General features: G+C 41.1%; 2 protein-coding genes across 2 annotated transcripts; both read left to right on the top strand.

The window, feature by feature from the left end:
* The first annotated feature begins 7,820 nt into the window (after positions 1-7,820).
* Positions 7,821-10,271, top strand: LOC124542643. Its single transcript, XM_047120572.1, has 2 exons — positions 7,821-7,926; positions 9,556-10,271. Exons 1-2 carry the CDS (start codon positions 7,821-7,823, stop codon positions 10,269-10,271), a joined length of 822 nt encoding a protein of 273 aa, XP_046976528.1.
* Positions 10,272-13,360: 3,089 nt separating this feature from the next.
* LOC124542642 lies at positions 13,361-14,518 on the top strand. Its single transcript, XM_047120571.1, has one exon. The coding sequence runs from the start codon at positions 13,361-13,363 to the stop codon at positions 14,516-14,518; it is 1,158 nt and encodes a 385-aa protein (XP_046976527.1).
* The last annotated feature ends 5,954 nt before the right edge of the window (positions 14,519-20,472 follow it).

Below are 20,472 nucleotides of genomic sequence, written 5' to 3'. Positions count from 1 at the left end.
TGAGGTTACTTCACTTGTGATCAAAAGAATCAAAACACTGTTCGATGGCCTGTGCGACGTAAATTAGCACAGAATAATATTAGCTGGGCGGTATCCTGAACTATCAGTATTCATATCATCTTTAAAGCTTTTGTAGGTATTATAAATTATCATAAAGTCACTGTAGTTGCACAATAAAATTAATCTTATTTTGACGCACTGACATTGACATAATCAGTGTAGCTACCTGAAACGTCATAGAGTGTCAAGTTAGGCTTTGTAATATTATTTAATTTCTAGTAATATTTGTGTTAATTTTTTTTTCCACAAACATTAATAATATATATAGTACCTATTTACTTTTAATCTAGTGAGAATTATAATACACACCTATTGTAATTTCATTAATTTAATGTTACATATTTACAACAACGTACAAACGGACTAAAACAGCAGCCAACCCCTAAAATGCAACCCAATCTATTCTTGGATTACAAATTGAGACGCGAAAGAAACAACATCGACTCCGTACAAAAAAATTGATAAAAATGCGAATTTCGAGCCGATAGTCTCCAAAAAAGGTTTACGCAATTCGCGATAGTGTGTTGCACTAACACAAGTGGAGGTAACTCTCCAGGACAAAGGATTCCCGATCAGGACGACGAGAAAGTTCGCTAAAGATTATTCCAAGGAGGAGCGGAGAACCAAGGCGCGAAAAACATCAAAATAATACCTAGAAAAAATCCAACCCAGCGACACCCACATTGAAGGGATTGGACACTACCTTGTGAGAAAGATATAAAATAAGGCAGTAAAGGGTATTTAACACCACGAGGAAGGAACGTGATAGACGCACGCGCAAGTCTCCGGAAGGCTGAATAACTCCGTCACGTCCGTTTAGTCACGCGCGACGTCTCCTGCACGTGTGACCTTGTTATACATATACACGCGCAAGATCGGCACGTGCGATCTCGACCAACGAAGACTACCCCATCGGATCAGTGGAGAAGACTACTCAAGTTTAATATCAAACAAACCGGGACGACGACACGAGGATACTGGACCGAACACCAGCAGCGCAACTACGCAATTGCATAAGCCATAGCACTAAAAGGCGGCGTACTCAACATTGGCAGGGCTCCACGAAGGAAATCGCACACCACCAGCGACACGTGAGTCCACACTGACATAAAAAAATATATAAATACATATATACAAAATAAAATATATATATATATATATATATATATATATATATATATATATATATATACATATATGTAATACTCATATATATCATACATAATATTCATTATATTATATAACTAAATAATAAATAACACACCCCAATCTCAATCAAATAAGCTAGATTTCGCTATAACACACCTAGCCACGGCACGGGCGTAGAGATGGATATGGTGACGAGGGAAGCAAACGAACTGCTACAAAAGGGTAAAGAGGCCTTGGAGTCAGCAGAAAAAATTAAAAAAGAAACCAAGGCCTTATGTCACAAATGCCTGCAGGGCCTAAATGAGACCGTCTTATCACTCTCGGACTCAAGAAGTCGACACAAGTACAACCTAGAGGAGGAACGCTCTCGGCACGCCCAAGAGCTAGTGCGTATCGAGAGAGACCACAATAAGGAGATCCAGACCATCCGGAACTCCGTAATACAAGAGTTGCACCTGGCCCGAGCTGACATATCTGGGACCATGAAGGAGGCCCAAGCGGTCCGTAGCTGGCTCGGCTACGAGACTGCTGAACCCTTCGGCATGATAAAAGAGATCCGAGAGGTGCAAATGAAGGTAGAGGGGAAGCTCAGAACAGAGGCCAACCCGATAAAAGACACGGATGGCCAGAAATGGGAGAGGCTGGAGTCTGGAATCCTAGGGCTACACAAAATCATCAGCATCTTGGGAAACCAGTTAGACGTTGTTCGCGCCTACGATTTTAGCGAGCAATGTTTACGCGAACGCGATCTAAAACTACCCTGCCAACGAATAACGTTTATATTTTTATAAAACTTGGTAGGGTAAAAATGTGTCAGTGCGAATGTGCTGTGATTTTTCTTTATTCCTTTTCAATTACTCAAGCTAACTACACAAGTTGTAATTACATTTTCTAGAACCTCGACATTATACAAGTTTGAAGCAAGATTTTAGTTTTAATTCAGTTCGGTATCGGGCTGCAGTGTCTAAGCAATAGACATAATTGGCGACCGTGACAGGACGTAATCTGATGAAGATAATTTCGATTGAGGCATTTGAATTGTGGAAGCTTGGAGTCCGCACAGCACCGCACCGCGTCCAGTCAAGTATTGAGGAACGAGCTAAAACCCACGGAACATTATCGCCGGTCGTTGGACTTTGAACCACCGCAGCAGACTATAATCGCAGCTAAGTGTCCCTTTCAGTACCCTAATGCCTATTTCAATAATTTTCTGAACATTCTTTAGTGGTTTTAACTTGTGCAAATATAATAGATAAATACGTAAATACATTTTTTACCTTTTGTGAATAAGGTACGGTAGGTATTGCGTCATCCGATTTACCTGTTCTATTTAAACAATATCAGGCAGATATTAATATCAAATAAAGTGCTCTCGAGGTTGGGTGAGTTGGACCATGGAGGGAACCCATGTACGATAAGCGTGGATGCCATGAGAATCGGCTATCAAAAAGGTGACATTGCAGTCCGCTATGGCTGCCTGTTAGCCTCGAAAAAACACGAGGTCATCGTATATGAGGATAGGGGGGAAAACCTGAGTTTCCTGAAACCAGAGGTCACAACACCTTTCCCTACCACAAAGCCGGCCACCATCGAGTCCCAATTAAGCGGATCTGAGCGCTTGCAGTTAAAAATAGCGGCGCAGAGAACAGCCCAGGCCCCGAAGAGCCCTCGGGACAGATGGCCGAGTCCTGGACCCACAGTGGCGGCGGTGACATGTTTAATCCGCGATCTGGTATCTCCAAGGAACAAGACGTCGCACTCACCTCAATCAGACCCTGGCCCGTCGGGATCATCAAGTCGACAGGCGAAGGCAATGAGGGAATTCCTAATGGTCAAACATTCGGAAAAGCCCAAAACTACTCGCGCCCACCTAACAAGGGCCGATAAGGGTTAAGTAATACCACGAAAGCTGAAACCAACGTCAAACCCTGGAGACCATGCAGTGAATGCTTTCCTAGAGTTCCGGGCTATTGTGACGGCCACGCGCGAGGTCCACTTAGCCACCTGTAAAAAGATCATGCAGACCTACCGACGCGGTAACGAAAAGCTGCTGGAGGTGGAGCTCGAAGAAGCCGGGGCGGCCATATACAACAACGACACATCCCAAGTTATCAAAGGGAAAATGTCGGGGCGATACATGGCAGCCTACAGTGCTGTAGATGGATTCGTTGGCCTGGTTGAAGCGGAGGGGCGAAAAGACGAATTCCCTAGGTTCTTGATACAAACAGGAGACCCAGTGGTAGTAGTGGCCAGATGCACGAGAGTAATGCTAGACGACAGGATACTCGTGATGGCAAAGTCCGTCTCAGAAGGTCCGGGCGTCGACGCACCTCTCGTGGGTTGGGAGCTGCCACAGATATCGTGGATAAACGGGGTACCAGGATGCGGAAAGATGACTCACATTGTCAGGAATTTTGATGAGGATAACGAAGTGGTAATCACCTCAACAATCGAAGCCGCCAAAGATCTGAAAGAACAACTTACACGCCGATTTGGCGAAAAAGCTAAATCAAGGGTACGAACTATGGCATCCGTGCTAGTAAACGGGTTCAACGAGAGCACAAAGTGCAACCGACTGACGGTCGACGAAGCCCTCATGAACCACTTCGGAGCCATAGTAATGGCGGCACAGCTGTCTGGAGCTAGTGAGGTGGTCCTTATCGGAGACATCAACCAGTTTCCTTATATCGACAGAGAAAATCTGTTCGAAATGAGGTACTGCCGGCCAAGCCTGACAACAAACATCACCCGCGAGTTATCCTGTACGCACCGAAACCCCCTGGACGTCGCATACGCCATTAGTGAGGTCTACCGTACCATCTACTCTGCAAGCCCTATAATCCACTCCCTCAAAATGAAGAGATTCACTGACGCGAACATACCATCCGACCAAACCGAAACCCTATATCTGGTCCATACGCAGGAGGAAAAGAAACTCCTGATGGACCAGGGATATGGAAAAGGAGAAGGATCAGGCGTCATGACCATCCACGAATCTCAGGGACAGACCTACGGCGACGTTATCATAGTCCAGTCGAAAAATGTGAGGCTCCGTATTCACGAAAGTGTTCCTCACGCAGTTGTGGCAATTACTAGACACACTAACACCTGTGTCTACTACACGGACGATGGTGACGACGCTATCAGCAGATTCATCAGCCGAGCGGCGGGTGCTTCAGAAAGGACCATCCTTGAGCACAGCCTCAAGACATCTATACATAAACGCGACATCAGAATCGCCGAGGCCGTGCTCTCTCTGATCAAACGCGGACCAGGACCCGCTGGATTGTAGTAATTCGAACACATATACTGCTATATATTTTTATTTATATATTATTTATTATAGTTTATATATTATTTTACTATATATTATTTATTATAGATTACGTATATATTATTTAAAAAAAAAAAAAAAATCAGTGTGGGCCACGTCTCCCAAGAAGACGACAATAATGATTTCCAGCGAAGATCTGCTGATGTTTAGTATAAAATATAAAACGCCAAAATGTAATTGAATATAAAAGGTAAAAAAAGGCACGGGCATCTGTGTAGCCTGTGGATGTTGTATTTTAAATAAAAAAAAAAAAACCACCGGCCGGCCCCCATCGGGAGATTTTTGCTTATTTGAGACCACTATGGAGGATGTTCTTAAAAAGATAAGCGAAAGTAATAAATATATAATTGTATGTGGCGACTTTAACGTAGACTTATTAAAAGCTACTTCGCTGAGTGTTCGATTAGTCACATTGTTTAGGTCATTTAATTTAACGCACCGAGTTAATGAACCAACACGAATAACCAACGATGCTTCTACGTGTATTGACAATGTGTTTTGTGACTGTGAAATATATGAATTTTCAATTATAAATAATTTAACTTCTGATCACTGTGGTCAGAAGTTTTCTTTAGAACACAAAGAAATTATTCATTCAAAAAAAATTATGTACAGGCCAATAACGGCTCATAAAGTAAACTGTTTTAAACATATTGTGGTGTGTAAATTAGCTTATTTAGATCTAACGACACAAGATCCAAATGAACATTATATTCCTTTTTTGAATTAATATTAATAGAATTTAATAAAATATTCAAAATGAAATCATTTTATAATAATACAAAATTGAAGTTTAGTGACTGGGCTACTATTGGTATATATCAAAGCAGAAATAGATTATACGATCTATATGGTATGAAGCAGTGGAATCAAAACGAAGCCTTTCTAGGATATGTCAATAAATATTCCAGTCTCTATACATAAAGAACAAAATTTTGACTTCCGATAATAGAATAAAGGCCACTTGGGACATTATTGGAAGTGTTAGTGGAAAACCTAAAAAGGAAAGTATACCAGTCAAATTAAACACAGGCAGTAAATACACAAATTCTGATTTGGAAGTTGCAAATTTATTTGAAATATTTTTTGATAACATACCTAATAAAATAACATCTCATTTAAAATCATCTACATTAGATGCAGCTAGATTATTAAATAAACATGTTTCTAAATGCGTTATTGATTTTTCTTTTGAAACAGTTTCTGCAATAGATGTTATAAAAGTATTTAAAACACTCAATATTAAAAAAACTAACGACATATGGGGCATTTCGGTAAAATTCATAAATAACATCATACACGATATTGCTCCGTATATAGCAGTAATTTTTAACAAGAGTTTGGACACGGGTTCATTTCCTGACTTATTAAAATGTAGTAAAGTCTTACCACTTTTTAAGAATGGAAATAGGAGCGATCCCAGTAATTACAGGCCTATTTCAATACTCCCATCTTTAAGTAAAATTTTCGAAAAAAATGTTTTAAATCAACTTCTTATCCATTTTGGTACAAATAAAATTTTTCATAGTGAGCAATTTGGTTTTACAGGAGGTCGATCAACAACTGATGCGGGAATTGCGCTTCTTAAGCATATTTACGATGCTTGGGAGAAATCACAGAATGCTATTGGAGTATTCTGTGATTTATCTAAAGCATTTGATTGTGTAGAACACGAGACGCTTCTTTATAAGCTCAAATATTACGGCGTTAAAGGTAGGGCTCTTGATCTCATTGCTTCATTCTTAAGTCAAAGAATCCAGCAAGTTTGCATTAATGGAATAAAGTCTACTGGATCTACGCTAAAAATGGGTGTTCCACAAGGTTCAATTTTGGGTCCCTTTCTATTCCTAGTTTGTTAAAGGTATTTGTGATATAGTATTGTTTGCTGACGATACTTCACTGATTTTTAAGGTTGACAGGAAAAAAACTGACTATGACGATGTGAACGGTGCCTTATCACAGATACAAGATTGGTTTAATGTAAATAATTTGGTTTTGAATACTCAAAAAACAAAATGTGTAGTTTTTACCCTACCCAATGTTAGAAAGCAAAATTATAATATATCTTTAAGCGGTGGCCCGCTTGATGTAGCCGATACTACCGTGTTCTTGGGAATAGAATTGGATTTCAGACTTCAGTGGAGTCCCGATTTGTCGTCCCTAACAGGGAGACTCAGCTCCGCAGCATACGCGGTTGGAAAAGTTAGACAACTAACTGATATTGATACCGCTCGTTTAGTTTATTTTGGTTATTTTCACAGTATTATGTCATATGGCATATTACTTTGGGGTAACGCTGCAGACATTGAATTTGTCTTTATTTTACAAAAGAGAGCAATTCGGTTTATTTATAATCTTGGAGCTAGAGACTCTCTTCGGGATGTTTTTAACAGAGTAGGAATACTCACTGTTGCGTCGCAATATATTTACAACAATATCATGTATATTCACAGTAACATTTATAACTTTGATAAAATCAGTGATAATCATTGTATATGCACTAGAAGTAAGGATAAGCTTATAACGCCAAGTTTCCGACTCCGCAAAGTCAATAAATCTTTCTTGGGGCAAGGTATCCATTTCTTTTATAAAATTCCACAGACATTTTTAACTTTGCCGTCTCGTAAATTCAAATCGTTTGTAAAAAATACATTGGTGAAAAAGGCGTATTATTCGATACAAGATTTTGTAGATGATAAAAAAGTGTGGAATTAATACCTGTTGACTTCCAAGCAGGATACATTAATTGAAATAATTGTATTTAATTAACATGACGTTGTATTTATTAAATGTTAAAAAAGAGTAACTACTGAGTTTCTTGCCGGTTCTTCTCGGTAGAATCTACTTTCCGAACCGGTGGTAACTTCACTTAATTGTTAAATGACGATTCAAAAGTGCTTGTAAAAGCCCACTTGAATAAAGTATAGTTTTTATTTTGATTTTTGATTTTGATTTTTGATTATTCCGCCGAACATTCCAGGGTTGCCGTTAACTAGTGAGCGGGACCGATACGCGCCGCCGCCGCCGCGCCGCCACGTCACCGCGCTGTTTGTGCTCGCCAGGCACCACCTCGACCTCCCGTGCGGCGGATGCCGCCAGAAAGGGGCGTGAGGTTTTTCATTTTTTATTTTTAGTTTTAAGCTTTCATTTTATTCTTTTACGTTGATTTCTGTCGGTTAAATTGATTTCTTACACCCTTTATTTTATTTTTTTTTATTAAATTATTATAATTTAATTTCTTCCTCACGAATTTTGCAATAATCTTTAACACTTTACGATGGGAATCGAGGACGACGTGAAAAACTTAGCGGAACTAATACCAATCAAGCGTAGTTCTGTCAAGGGACAAGTAACCAAGTTTAAAAATTATGTTGATAGATTGGGTAAGTCGGAAACGCTTACTACGACGGAAAGGGCCGAACTTACTCTTAAGCTTAGTTGATTTGAAGCGTTATCTTTTAAATTTGATGATTTACAAAGCAAGATTGAGGTTATTAATTTTAATAAGTTAGACGAGGAGCTCGCGGAACGAGAAATCATTGAGAGGGCTTTTATAAGCAATATTGTGGCGGCTCAATCCCTGTTGCAGTTGCACAGTCACGTTGACAGTGCCCACGAATCTAGTAACTGTCATAATGTAAGCCATTGTGGGCTCGACCATAATGAAACCGGTTTTAGGCTTCCGTTAATTAACATTGCTAAGTTTGATGATTCGTATCTTAAGTGGATGGAATTTCGAGATACATTCAAATCTCTAGTTCATCAAAATAGTCGAATCAGCCCCGTGAACAACTTTCATTATTTGCTGTCATATTTAGAGGGGGAACCAGCTCGTACTGTTGCGAATCTCGAAGTTTCTTCCAATAGTTATGAGGAGGCTTGGAGCCTGCTATTACAGCGTTATGACAACAAACGTTTATTAATAGATCATCACCTCAGTTCGCTTTTTAATATTACCGCACTACATAAAGAGTCTGAGAGGTCGCTGCGCTTCCTAGTCGATCACGTGACTAAGAATTTGCGTGCATTGTCCAGTCTAGGGCAAGCAACTGAGCATTGGGACGTTATTGTTATACATTTGGTTTCAACTAAGCTAGACAGTAACACATTTATGAGATGGGAGGAACACCGTAATGCGATGTCAACTGATACACCCACGCTTAAAGGTTTTTACAAGTTTGTGAATGATCGTGCATCCATTCTAGAGTCAGTACACCGCAGTCGGGCTGAGAGCTCTTCTAAGTCTAATCATGGTCAGCAGCGAGCTGCGACTGCTGCTAATGCTAAACCGGAACGTTCACACTTGAAGTCATATGCGTGCACTAGTAACAGCAATACTAGTAGCGATCAACGACAAAGGCCATCTTCTTCTAGTTAATGTGCTTATTGTAATTCTACTGAGCATAGGATATTTGATTGTCCATCATTTAAGGCGATGAGCGTTAGTGATCGTATAACCCAGACGACTAAATTGAAACTATGTAAGAATTGTTTGAAGGCTGGTCATTTTTCTCGTCAATGTCGTTTCGGTCCTTGCCGAGATTGTAAAAAAAGGCACAACTCACTCCTGCACCTTACTACAAATATCGAAGGAAATATAACTACTGCTGTAAGCAATATTAGCTCCGTCGACACACTAGCTAACTTTTGTAATGAGAATATTAGTCAAGTCCTACTGTCGACGGCTCTGATTGAGGCTGTCAATCCAAGGTCTCGTAAATCAGTAACTGTCCGCGCCTTGTTAGATTGTGGCAGCCAAACCTCATTCTTAACTTTAAATCTGAAAAGAAAATTGTCACTAGATGTCACTCCTTTAATCTCTACGAATGTCATTGGCTTTGGTAATAATTATTCAGGAACTATAACAGAATATTGTGTTGTTCAAATTAAATCATGTAATACGTCTTTTAATGTTACATCCAATTTTTATGTCATAAACCAACTTACTAGTTCGCTACCTAATTCTAGTTTTGATATTAGTTCACTTAAAATTCCTAGTAATATTATCCTAGCGGATCCCAAGTTCTATGAACCATCTCAAGTCGACATGCTCATCGGTTCGGATCTGTTTTGGGACATAATCAGCTCTGAGCAACAGTCATTGGGCGCAGGGTGTCCTAGGTTACACAGTTCGAAGTTAGGCTGGCTTATTGGTGGTCCTATGCCTTTGTTTAGCAAGCAAATTAATAATAATGTAAAGTGTAATGCTGTTCTTACTAATTTGGCACAAGGTGATGATCCACATACTAAAATGAGTAGGTTTTGGGAACTAGAGGAGATTCCTTCTAAAGTTCATTTAAATGACAGCGAGCAGGCATGTGAGAGGCATTTTGTGCAACACATCCGTCGCTTGTCCATTGGTAGATTCTGTGTGAGGCTTCCTTTATTTAAATCACCCGACTGTCTTGGTGATTCACATGCCATGGCCAAAAAAAGATTTTATAATTTAGAGAAGCGCTTCAGGAGACAACCTGAGGTCAAATCTCATTATGTTGAGTTTATCCGGGAATACGCAGAATTGGGTCATCTCTCGGAAGTAACACTCGATAGTCCTACATTGAATTTATGTTACTACTTGCCTCATCATCCGGTGTTCAAAGAGAATAGTGAGACAACCAAAATAAGGGTGGTGCTCGACGCGTCTGCTCGCACCTCCTCCTCCGGTGTGTCTGTCAATGACCTTCAGATGGTTGGACCTCAAATTCAAGACTCTCTTTTCTCTATATAGGTTCGGGCTCGCCTCCACAAGTACATCTTGACCGCGGATATAGAAAAGATGTACCGGCAAATTGTAGTAGATCAATCCGATCGCAATTTACAACTCATTTTATGGAGAGAAGATGAGCGTAAGCCTCTCAAAACACTGAGACTTAATACTATCACTTACGGCTTCACAAGTGCTAGCTATTTGAGCACGAGATGTCTTTGGCAGCTGGGGGAGGAGTGCGAGGATCCACTCACGAAAACTATTTTGCAACATGATCTATACGTGGATGACCTAATCACTGGTTGCAATGACGAAAATGAATTGAAATGCATTCAACATTCTGTGTCGGAGGCCTTGAAGGCAGGATGCTTTAATTTACGCAAATATAAATCGAACTCTCCTTTAGTTCTGCAGTCCTGTTCTTCAAGTTCTACTGATAAACTGGTTTTAAGTGACTCTGCCAGCGCTCTCGGTTTAGGGTGGGATTCAGCAACAGATCGCTTATTTTATTCTTTTGACATGCCTTCTAGTACTGAGAAAATAACTAAGCGTTTTATATTATCGACATCTTTTAGAATCTTTGACCCACTAGGTTTTGTGTATCCCTGTATAATTATCCCTAAACTGATTATGCAGCAGTTATGGCTCGATAAAGTTGATTGGGATGATGAAATTTCAAATGATATGCAAAGGGCTTGGCTTAAATTTTACAATACCCTAAATAATTTATTATCATTCTCTATACCTATAAAAGTTTTATGCGTTACCAGTTATAATAGAACTACACTCCTTCAGCGACGCCTCGCAGAGAGCGTACGGCGCGTGCATTTTTATTAAGTCTGTATATGCGGCAGGCAACGTGAGTGTTAATCTTTTAGGTTCCAAGTCGAAAGTAGCACCTGTGAAGGCCTGCACTATACCTCGCTTAGAACTATGTGCCGCTGTGCTGGCGGCTCGGCTATGTAAGGCAGTCGTTGACTCGTTGAGGTTTTCTATAGAACACAGGATCCACTGGTGTGACTCTAGCATCGTCCTTGCTTGGCTGTGCACTAGCTCTAGAAAACTTAAAACATTTGTGGTCAACAGAGTCGCAGAGGTGCTAGAGTTAACCGATGTTAGGTGTTGGCGCTATGTACCTACCTTGCAGAATCCGGCAGATCTCATTTCCCGCGGGGCGTATACTGAAGAACTTAGGAATAATAATTTGTGGTGGTATGGTCCGGAGTTTTTATTGCAAGACGAATCATCATGGCCTACTTTGTCTAGAGATGTTCATCAAGGCTTAAATGATCTAGAATTTAGGGCAAATGTTGCTAATCTAAATAATAGCACTTCATCGGTAATTCAATTCCATAATTTTTCTAAATTAAGTCGACTAAAGCGAGTGTATGCATATGTGTTGCGATTTCTTCACAATTTAAAAAGCCCTAAGTCCAAACATCTAGAAGCACTAAGTGTGCAAGAATTGCAAGGCTCTTTTAATTTGCTTTGTCGCGTAGCACAACAGGAATCTTTTCCTGTCGAATATGACTTATTGGCTAAAAATAAAGCAATCAGTTCTCGGTCTAGCATTATCGCTCTTACACCTTTCATGGATGATAGTGGATTTATTCGCGTAGGAGGTCGGTTAGACCAATCGTCTCTTACATTTGAGAGCAAGCATCCAATTTTATTACATTCATCACACTATCTTACTAAACTTATCTTTGAGCGGGAGCATTTGCATAAGTTACACGCTGGTCCACAGCTACTTCTCGCTAGCGTGCGGAGCTATGTATGGCCCATTAATGGCCGGCACCTCGCAAGGAGAACTGTGCGCAATTGTATACAGTGTAGGAAGGTGCCTCACAGCGTATTACGGTGGACTTCCCGTTTCGTAGTGTTGGGGTGAATATGGCTGGTCCTTTCCTTATCCTAAGTCGAAAGGGCCGCGGAGCAAGGACCACAAAATGTTATTTATGTATTTTTGTTTCTTTAAGGTTTAAATGCTTGCACTTGGAAGCTGTAAGTGACCTTTCAAGAGAAGCTTTCATTTTAACTTTACGTAGGTTTGTGGCCCGTCGCGGAAGGCCTACTGAGATTTTTTGTGATAACGGCCGAAATTTTGTAGCTGCCGCGAAAGAAATAGGCAATTATTTAAAATCTAATAGAGAATCCATAAGTTCCTTTTGTAGTGAGGAAGAAATTAAATTTGTATTTTCCCCTGCCTACGCTCCCCATTTTGGTGGCATCTAGGAGGCTTGAGTTAAGTCCGCCAAGTTTCACATTAGGCGTGTTAATGGCAATTCGCATTTAACATACGAAGAGATAGGCACCCTGTTTGCGCAAGTTGAAGCCATATTAAATAGCCGTCCCATTTGTCCTATTTCCTCGTCTTCAAATGACCTTCAGTTCCTCACCCCGGGGCACTTTCTGCTTGGTCGGCCGCTAACCGCATTGCCGTCACCGAATCTCGTCGACTGCAAGGCTTCTAATCTCCGACGTTATCAACGGCTCGAAAAAATCCGACAACATTTTTGGAGGAGATGGCAGCACGAGTACTTGGCGGAGTTACAACAGAGAACAAAGTGGCGCGTTCCTGACACCCCTCTGAGGCTTGGAGACTTGGTGCTATTGCAAGAGGAAAATATTCCACCACTGTGTTGGCGTGTGGGGCGCATCAGTAAGCTGTTCCCTGGCCCTGACGGTGTATGTCTCGTGGCGGACGTTGAGACGACGCGAGGGATCTTTCGAAGACCTTTCACACGACTTAGCCCTCTACTAGCAACAGAGAATCAAGCTGAGGGTTAAAATCCGGCGATTTTAACGGCGGGGATGATGTTCGCGCCTACGATTTTTAGCGAGCAATGTTTACGCGAACGTGATCTAAAACTACCCTGCCAACGAATAACGTTTATATTTTTATAAAACTTGGTAGGGTAAAAATGTGTCAGTGCGAATGTGCTGTGATTTTTCTTTATTCCTTTTCAATTACTCAAGCTAACTACACTAGTTGTAACTACATTTTCTAGAACCTCGAGATTATACAAGTTTGAAGCAAGATTTTAGTTTTAATTCAGTTCGGTATCGGGCTGCAGTGTCTAAGTAATAGACAGACGTGCTCAGACAAGATGTTGAAAAAACAGTCTCCCCAACACACTCCCCCTCCACCTCTATCAATCATGGACGAAGGCCTCAAGGAAGCGCTGGCTCAAGTCGATGAAAAACTGAGACAGCTTACAATAACACAAACCCATGCAACACAAAAACCAGTCCAGGACAATGCCGAAAAAATTCAAGTGGTATCCGAAAAACTGGGCATCATGTCCTCCAAAATTCGCGCCCTTAGAGACGCGAAGCCCAAAGCCGCTTCACCTGCGTCAGCGGAAACAGAATTGACAGTGCAGGAGGTCAGACAGACTCTGGCGACCATCAAACAAGGGGTGACAGAGCTGAGCAAAGGAGAAAAACCTATAATGAGTCCTCTCACATTCGCCCAAGCTACAGCAAAACCGAAACCCTCCCAAACACCAAACCACACGTTGATCATCTCCTCAAAAGATCCTAAGGAGACTAGTGATAACGTGATCACAAAAATACGAGCCGCCCTGGACATCAAAAAAACAGGAGCAAGGGTCGACAGAGTCAGAAAGGCTAGGGATCAGAAATTCGTAATAAGATGTGCGCCAAAGGAAGACATGACAATAGTAAAGAGCCGTATTCAAACAGATAAACACTTGAACATCAGGGAGCCTGCAAATCAAAACCCCCTCGTTTGCGTGCACGGCGTCCTGGCACGCTTCGCCAACGACGAAATAGAAGAACACATAAAATCGCAGAATAAACACCTTTTGCACGGCGTTGGCGAGGCAGACCTAAAAATGAAGGTCCGCTATAAAAAGCGAGCTAGGAACCCGCATGAATGCCATCCGGTCCTCGAGTTGTCCCCTGAAGTGTGGAGACGGTTAACGCAAGCCGGGAAGATTTACGTTGGATTCGGCCGATGCTCGGTAAAGGACCTGTCTCCCCTCATCCAATGCGCAAAGTGCCTGGGTTTTGGTCATACCACGAAACAATGTAGTGCTACGCAGGAGACCTGTAGCTACTGCAGCGGTGAGCATTCAGGTAAAGACTGCCCTGTCAGGACAAAGGCAGAAGTTCCACGCTGCATAAATTGCACACGAGCAAAAAGGGACAGCTCGGAGCTGGCGCACACGGCTTACAGTCCTGAGTGCCAGGAAAAACAAAAGTGGGACCATATAGCGAGATCCAGGCTGCAATACTGCTAAAGGCTCCATTGACATTAACACACTAGTCCCACCTCAAAATCCCAAAGAAGCAACGGGCAGGATCTTGTTTATACAAGCCAACCTGCAACGCTCGAAACTAGCCACAGCCGAACTACTAAAAACGGCTCAGGAAAAAGGGATTAGCGTCGCACTTGTCCAAGAACCCTATGTAGGACGGACAGGTGAGATGAAATACTACCCCAGCACTAAAATTATCCAGTGCACCCTGAACCGCCAAAAGCCCGTCAAAGCCGCAGTAGTCGTTTTCGGTGACAAGTTGGAAGTTATTCATGACCCGCAGATCGTTACAGAAAATGTAGCGGCAGTATTTCTGCAGGCGGGACAGCTGAGGCTAGGTTTAATCTCGGTCTACTTAGAGGGGGACCATGACTTGCATCCTTACCTAACCCAAATTAGGGCAGCCACTCAAAAGATCTTAACTAAAAACTTGCTAGTGGCAGGAGACGTGAATGCTTGGAGCCACTGGTGGGGCAGTAACTCCGAAAACCGTCGCGGAGAGGAATTCCACGCCTTTATCACAGAAATGGACCTCCACATCCTAAACACCGGCAACGTACCGACCTTCGAAACATATCGAGGAGAAAGGTTATACACAAGCTGCGTGGACGTGACACTGACCAGCCAATCCCTGGTAGACAGAGCGGAGGACTGGCAAGTGGATAGAGGTCTCATAACATCAGACCACAACGCAATTATCTTCAACCTGCGCTTGGAGAAAGCCTTAGTACCCTCGAAGCCTGTCTCCACGCGCAGATATAATACCAAGAAGGCAAAGTGGTCGGACTTCTCCACTTTTTTCAGAACCAAGCTCTTCGACAGTGAAATCACACTGGAACGCGTCTCGAGCCTCACAAGACCTGAGGAACTGGAGGAGATATTAAACATCTACACATCGGTTATCTACGGTTCGTGTGAAGACACGATCCCGAAACTAAAGGTGTGGAAAGGCAATCCTAGACCACCATGGTGGTCAGCCGTCCTAGAAGATCTTAGAAAGAATGTGCTCAGGAAAAAACGCCGAATACATAATGTTGCACCCAGCTGGAAGAAACTCACAGTCGAAGAGTACGTACAGGCCAGGGAAGATTATAAGAGTAAAGCGTGCGAAGCAACTACTCAAAGCTGGAAAGAGTTTTGCTCGACCCAGGACCGAGAAAGCGTCTGGGACGGAGTCTATAGGGTGATAAGAAATACCTCGAGAAGACGGGACGACATGCTGCTGAGAGACCCAGTTGGTCGCCAGACTCCGTCAGATCAGTCAGCTAAGCTTCTCGCGGAAACATTCTTTCCAAACGACTCTGACCATGCCGAAACAGAACAGCAAAAGTCCACGAGGGCAATCACAGAAGACAAAACTCCAGCGGAGATTAAAGACCTTTCGAATGATGACCCACCTTTCACAACCGCGGAGCTGGAATTGAAATCTCTCGAGTCTCAATCCAAAGAAAGCTCCAGGTCCGGATGGGTTAACGTCCCATATATGCACCGCAGCAATAAATTGAAGCATTGGGTGCAACAAGGGCATTCGGCTCCCAAAGCCCATTTTCGTATTATTACATTAAATTATAGCTAGTGCCATCTAGTATCATGTGGTAAAAACTCGTTATAAAATATTGTTTGTAGGTGGCGTGATAATTAATAATATTGTGGGTGGCGGTGCGTCGCGTTTGAATTTAGTGCACGTTCCGACAAGTTGTTCGTTTAAACCTATTTCAATGTAAAAAAAATGTCTGATTCAAGTAATTTAGGAGATTTTAGTGCAGTTGATGACCAGGATGAATATATCCCTCCAAAAAACAAAGGAAAAAGAAAGTTGAAGAACGAAAATGATTGGAAGAAAAACGAGCGGAAGACAAAAAGAAATTTGGGTGAAGAATACACATCAGTTCGTGGTAAACAGGTTCCTAAGAAGATTTTTCATTATATTACCGAGAAAAAATGTTGTAGTAATATTAGTAATAGCATGCAGAACAAGTTATTTTCAGAATTTTGGGATATTGGTGATAAAGTTCCACAAGATACCCTCTTATTGTCGTGTTTAGAAAGCGTACCAAGCGTACAAGTTGAGAGAGAATGTTGGGTCTGATAAAATAAAAGAGATAATCAGTGGAAACATTTTGTAAACGTACAAAATTTTTCCAAAGTTTCCGGTTTAAAGGTACAAAGTTGTAGAAAATTTTTACTTTCGCTTTTGCAAATATCGGAAAACGCTTGAGAATAATACAAAAGTATAAGTTGTCCGGCAATCCTATCCGTGACATGAGAGGAAAATACGACAATCGTCCCAATAAAATACCACAGGATGTGTATAATATGATAAACGAACACTGGGACAAATTTCCCAGTAAGACTTCACACTACGCTCGAACCAGTGAAAGGAAATATTTCGATAACTCTAATTTGACCGTTTTAAAACTTTACAAAAGTTTTCAAGAATATTATTTTGAACAAACAAAACGGGTTTTAAAAATGAAGTACAATACTTATCACAGATATTTTCGAGAAAACAGTATTTATTCGTTCAGACAACCTAGAACGGATGTGTGTGATTTTTGCACAAAATGCAAAGTTCTTTTGGAAGCTAACCCTACAGACCCGTGTAAAATTAAATATTAGCTACAAGGTGTAGCTAATATTTAGGTCATTATATGATTTAAAAGAGTTAAATCATATAATGACCTAAAAAAATATATTCTAGACTCAGTTCAGAATAATCCCGACTCAGACACACTTGTATTGGAGTTTGATTATGCCCAAAATTTGCCAATCCCGAAGCTAAACATTACTTCCCAGTTCTACAAGAGACTGCTTTGGCTTTTTAATTTCAATGTTCATTGCCACAATGACGGAGAAAGCTCATTTTACTGTTTTCTAGAAATAGATTCAAAAAAAGGACCTAACACTGTTTGTTCCTTTTCATATCATTTTATAACAGAAAAACTGCTAAATTTCTCTAATATTAAGAAGATAATATTTTTCTCTGATGCAGCTGGAGGGTAAAATAAGCATATAACGATGGTAATGTTCTCCACATGGTTGGTCAAGAGCTTGAATGTAGCCATTGAACATATATTTCCTGTGAGAGGCCACTCTTACAGTCAGTGTGATAGGAACTTTGGAAGGTATGGTATTCTGCTAAAATCTTTAGAAACTATAGAAACAACTGAGCAATATACATACGTGATGTTGTCAGCAAGAAGTAAACCAAGTCCATTCAAGGTAATAATGGCAAGTTACCTTATAGAAGACTGGAACAAAGGTCTTCAGGCATTTTTGTCTAAGACACCAAGAGGGAAACATCGATTTGCAATACAGCAATACGTAAAGCTGGAATTTTGTCCTAAGGGGACAATAACAACCTCTAGGTTTTATTCAGCGTCTGATGAACAGTACTTGTTTAAGAAAAAATATAATCTACCAATGAATAAAAATGATTTAGGTTTGGTGTCTGTAGATAAACCAGGAGTAAAAGCCGCAAAGATTAAGGACGTTCTGTCTTTGACTCATTTTATGAAGCCTGAGAATGCTGAATGGCTTAAACAAGTCCTGACATTTGAAGACAAAGAAAATGCAGAACCTCAACCAGGACCGTCATCAAGGCCCGTTACCGTCAGACCTCGATTCACCGAGGAGTCGGATACTTCATCTGTATCAAGTCAATATTATTCATCTGATTAAATATGCGTCTCAGACATTGTTCATAATTACTACTTGTTACTTTAGAATAAAGTTGATTTACGTTTCTATACATGGTTGTTATTTATTTCCTTTAAAATTAAAAAAAATATTTTTATAGTATTTATGACCATTTTACAATAGTATCAATAGTTAAATCTGATAGTTAAATCTTAAGGCTATAATATGACAAAGTAATATCAGGTTAAAAATTAATTATTAATTGGATAAAACGCAATTAAAATTTCAAATCTCATTTTTTTGAAAGTCATTTTTTCGAGATACACCCTTGTTGCACCCAATGCTTCAATTGTAACAGGGAGGTATTCTTAGCATTAGCAAACAAGTGCCTATCGCTATCGTACTTCCCCAAACAGTAGAAAGTTGCCCATGTTTGCATTCTCCGCAAACCAGGAAAAGAGGATTACACCCACCCTAAGTCCTACAGGCCGATCGGATTATTACCAATCCTCGGTAAGATAGTAGAAAAACTTATGGTGGGTAGGCTTCAATGGCGCTTACTCCCCACTTTGCACCCGAGCCAGTACGGATTCATGCCACAGCGAGGAACGGAAGACGCTCTTTACAACCTAATTGACTATATCCAGGAGGAAGTAAGATCAAAGAAATTAGTACTTCTGGTATCACTCGATATAGAGGGCGCCTTCGACAATGCATGGTGGCCAGCGCTTAAAAAACAGATGTTGCGCAAACATTGCCCACGCAACCTGTATGCCTTGGTGGCATCCTACCTACAGGACCGTAGAATAATAGTCAACTATGCCAGAGCGACTAGCGACAAGGGAACCACGAAGGGATGTGTCCAAGGGTCCATCGGCGGCCCTATTTTCTGGAACCTCATCCTCGATTCACTTTTACAAAAAATGGCAACAATGGGGGTTCACTGCCAAGCTTTCGCAGACGACGTAGTCCTTGTTTTCTCCAATCACCATACCAGCGGGTTGCAGACTACAGCTGAATCCACCTTAACGGCCGTACAGGAGTGGGGCATCGAAAACAAACTGAGCTTCGCAGCGCACAAGACCAACGCGATGCTTATAACCAAGAAGTTAAAATTCGACACTCCAGTGATCCATATGTCCGGTACCCAGCTGAGTCTAGTAACCGAGATCAAGCTGCTGGGTCTCATAATAGGCTCCAAACTCACCTTTAACGCACATGTGGTTGCTACCTGTAAAAAGGCGGCAGAAATTTATAAACAACTAGCACGTGCAGCAAAGGTGTCATGGGGTCTCAATGGAGAAATAGTGAGAACCATCTACATGGCAGTTATAGAGCCTATTGTCCTGTATGCGGCTAGCGTATGGTCTCCTGCAGCAGAGAAGTTGACGTTAAAGAATAAGCTAAAGTCGCTGCAAAGAGGCTTCGCCTTAAAGATATGCAAGGCGTACAGAATTGTATCTCTCACATCGGCACTAGCCCTAGCAGGACTACTCCCCCTTGACCTCCGCGTCCGAGAGGCTGCCACTCTATTCAAGATAAAAAAAGGCTACTGCATGGACCTCCTACCACCTGGACGCGAACTGGAGCGCAGCGTGGGTCCTTTGCAAAACCCCCACCCATCGTTACTCGAAACAACTGAGTATGTGCGCTTGGAGAGCCTGGACTCACAAGCCTTTGAAAAACACCATATAGTTGGCCCCCTTATCTTCACCGATGGCAGCAAGATAGACGGAAAAGTCGGTGCTACTCTAACATGGAACAGAATCCAGATACTCCACGTTCCGCCTGGAACCGCACAACACAGTCTTCCAATCGGAAATGTATGCACTCCTCAGAGCTATCAAAATGGTCAAGATACCGAAGTACCGCTCTACTAACATCTTGAGCGACTCAAGATCCTCGCTCGACCTATTTATTTATTTATTTTATTCATGTACCAAAAACAAATAACACAGAAAAAAAGAATAACAAAGAAACAAAGTGATACATAGGAAAGCTTATCTCTATGAGAAATCTCTTCCAGCCACCCTGGAGTGTGAGTAATATTATGTCACATTACAGAGAAGGTAGGTATATCTTTAATTTTGGTGACAAAGAGAATAATTAAATTGCGTTTTATTTATTACTTTACATAAACATACTTAAATATACATAAAACTATTATAAACTACATATTAATTTACATAAATACAAAATAATATATACATACATATACAAAATAAAATACACACATATACTTATATATATGATATCTATTGTTGTGATGAAACTGTAAGATAATATTTTTTTAATCC

Source organism: Vanessa cardui, chromosome W (assembly GCF_905220365.1).
Source record: "Vanessa cardui chromosome W, ilVanCard2.1, whole genome shotgun sequence".
In the NCBI taxonomy this organism is placed as follows: domain Eukaryota; kingdom Metazoa; phylum Arthropoda; class Insecta; order Lepidoptera; family Nymphalidae; genus Vanessa; species Vanessa cardui.
The sequence above is the reverse complement of the archived record's forward strand: the minus strand, read 5'-3'. Positions and strand labels throughout refer to the sequence as shown.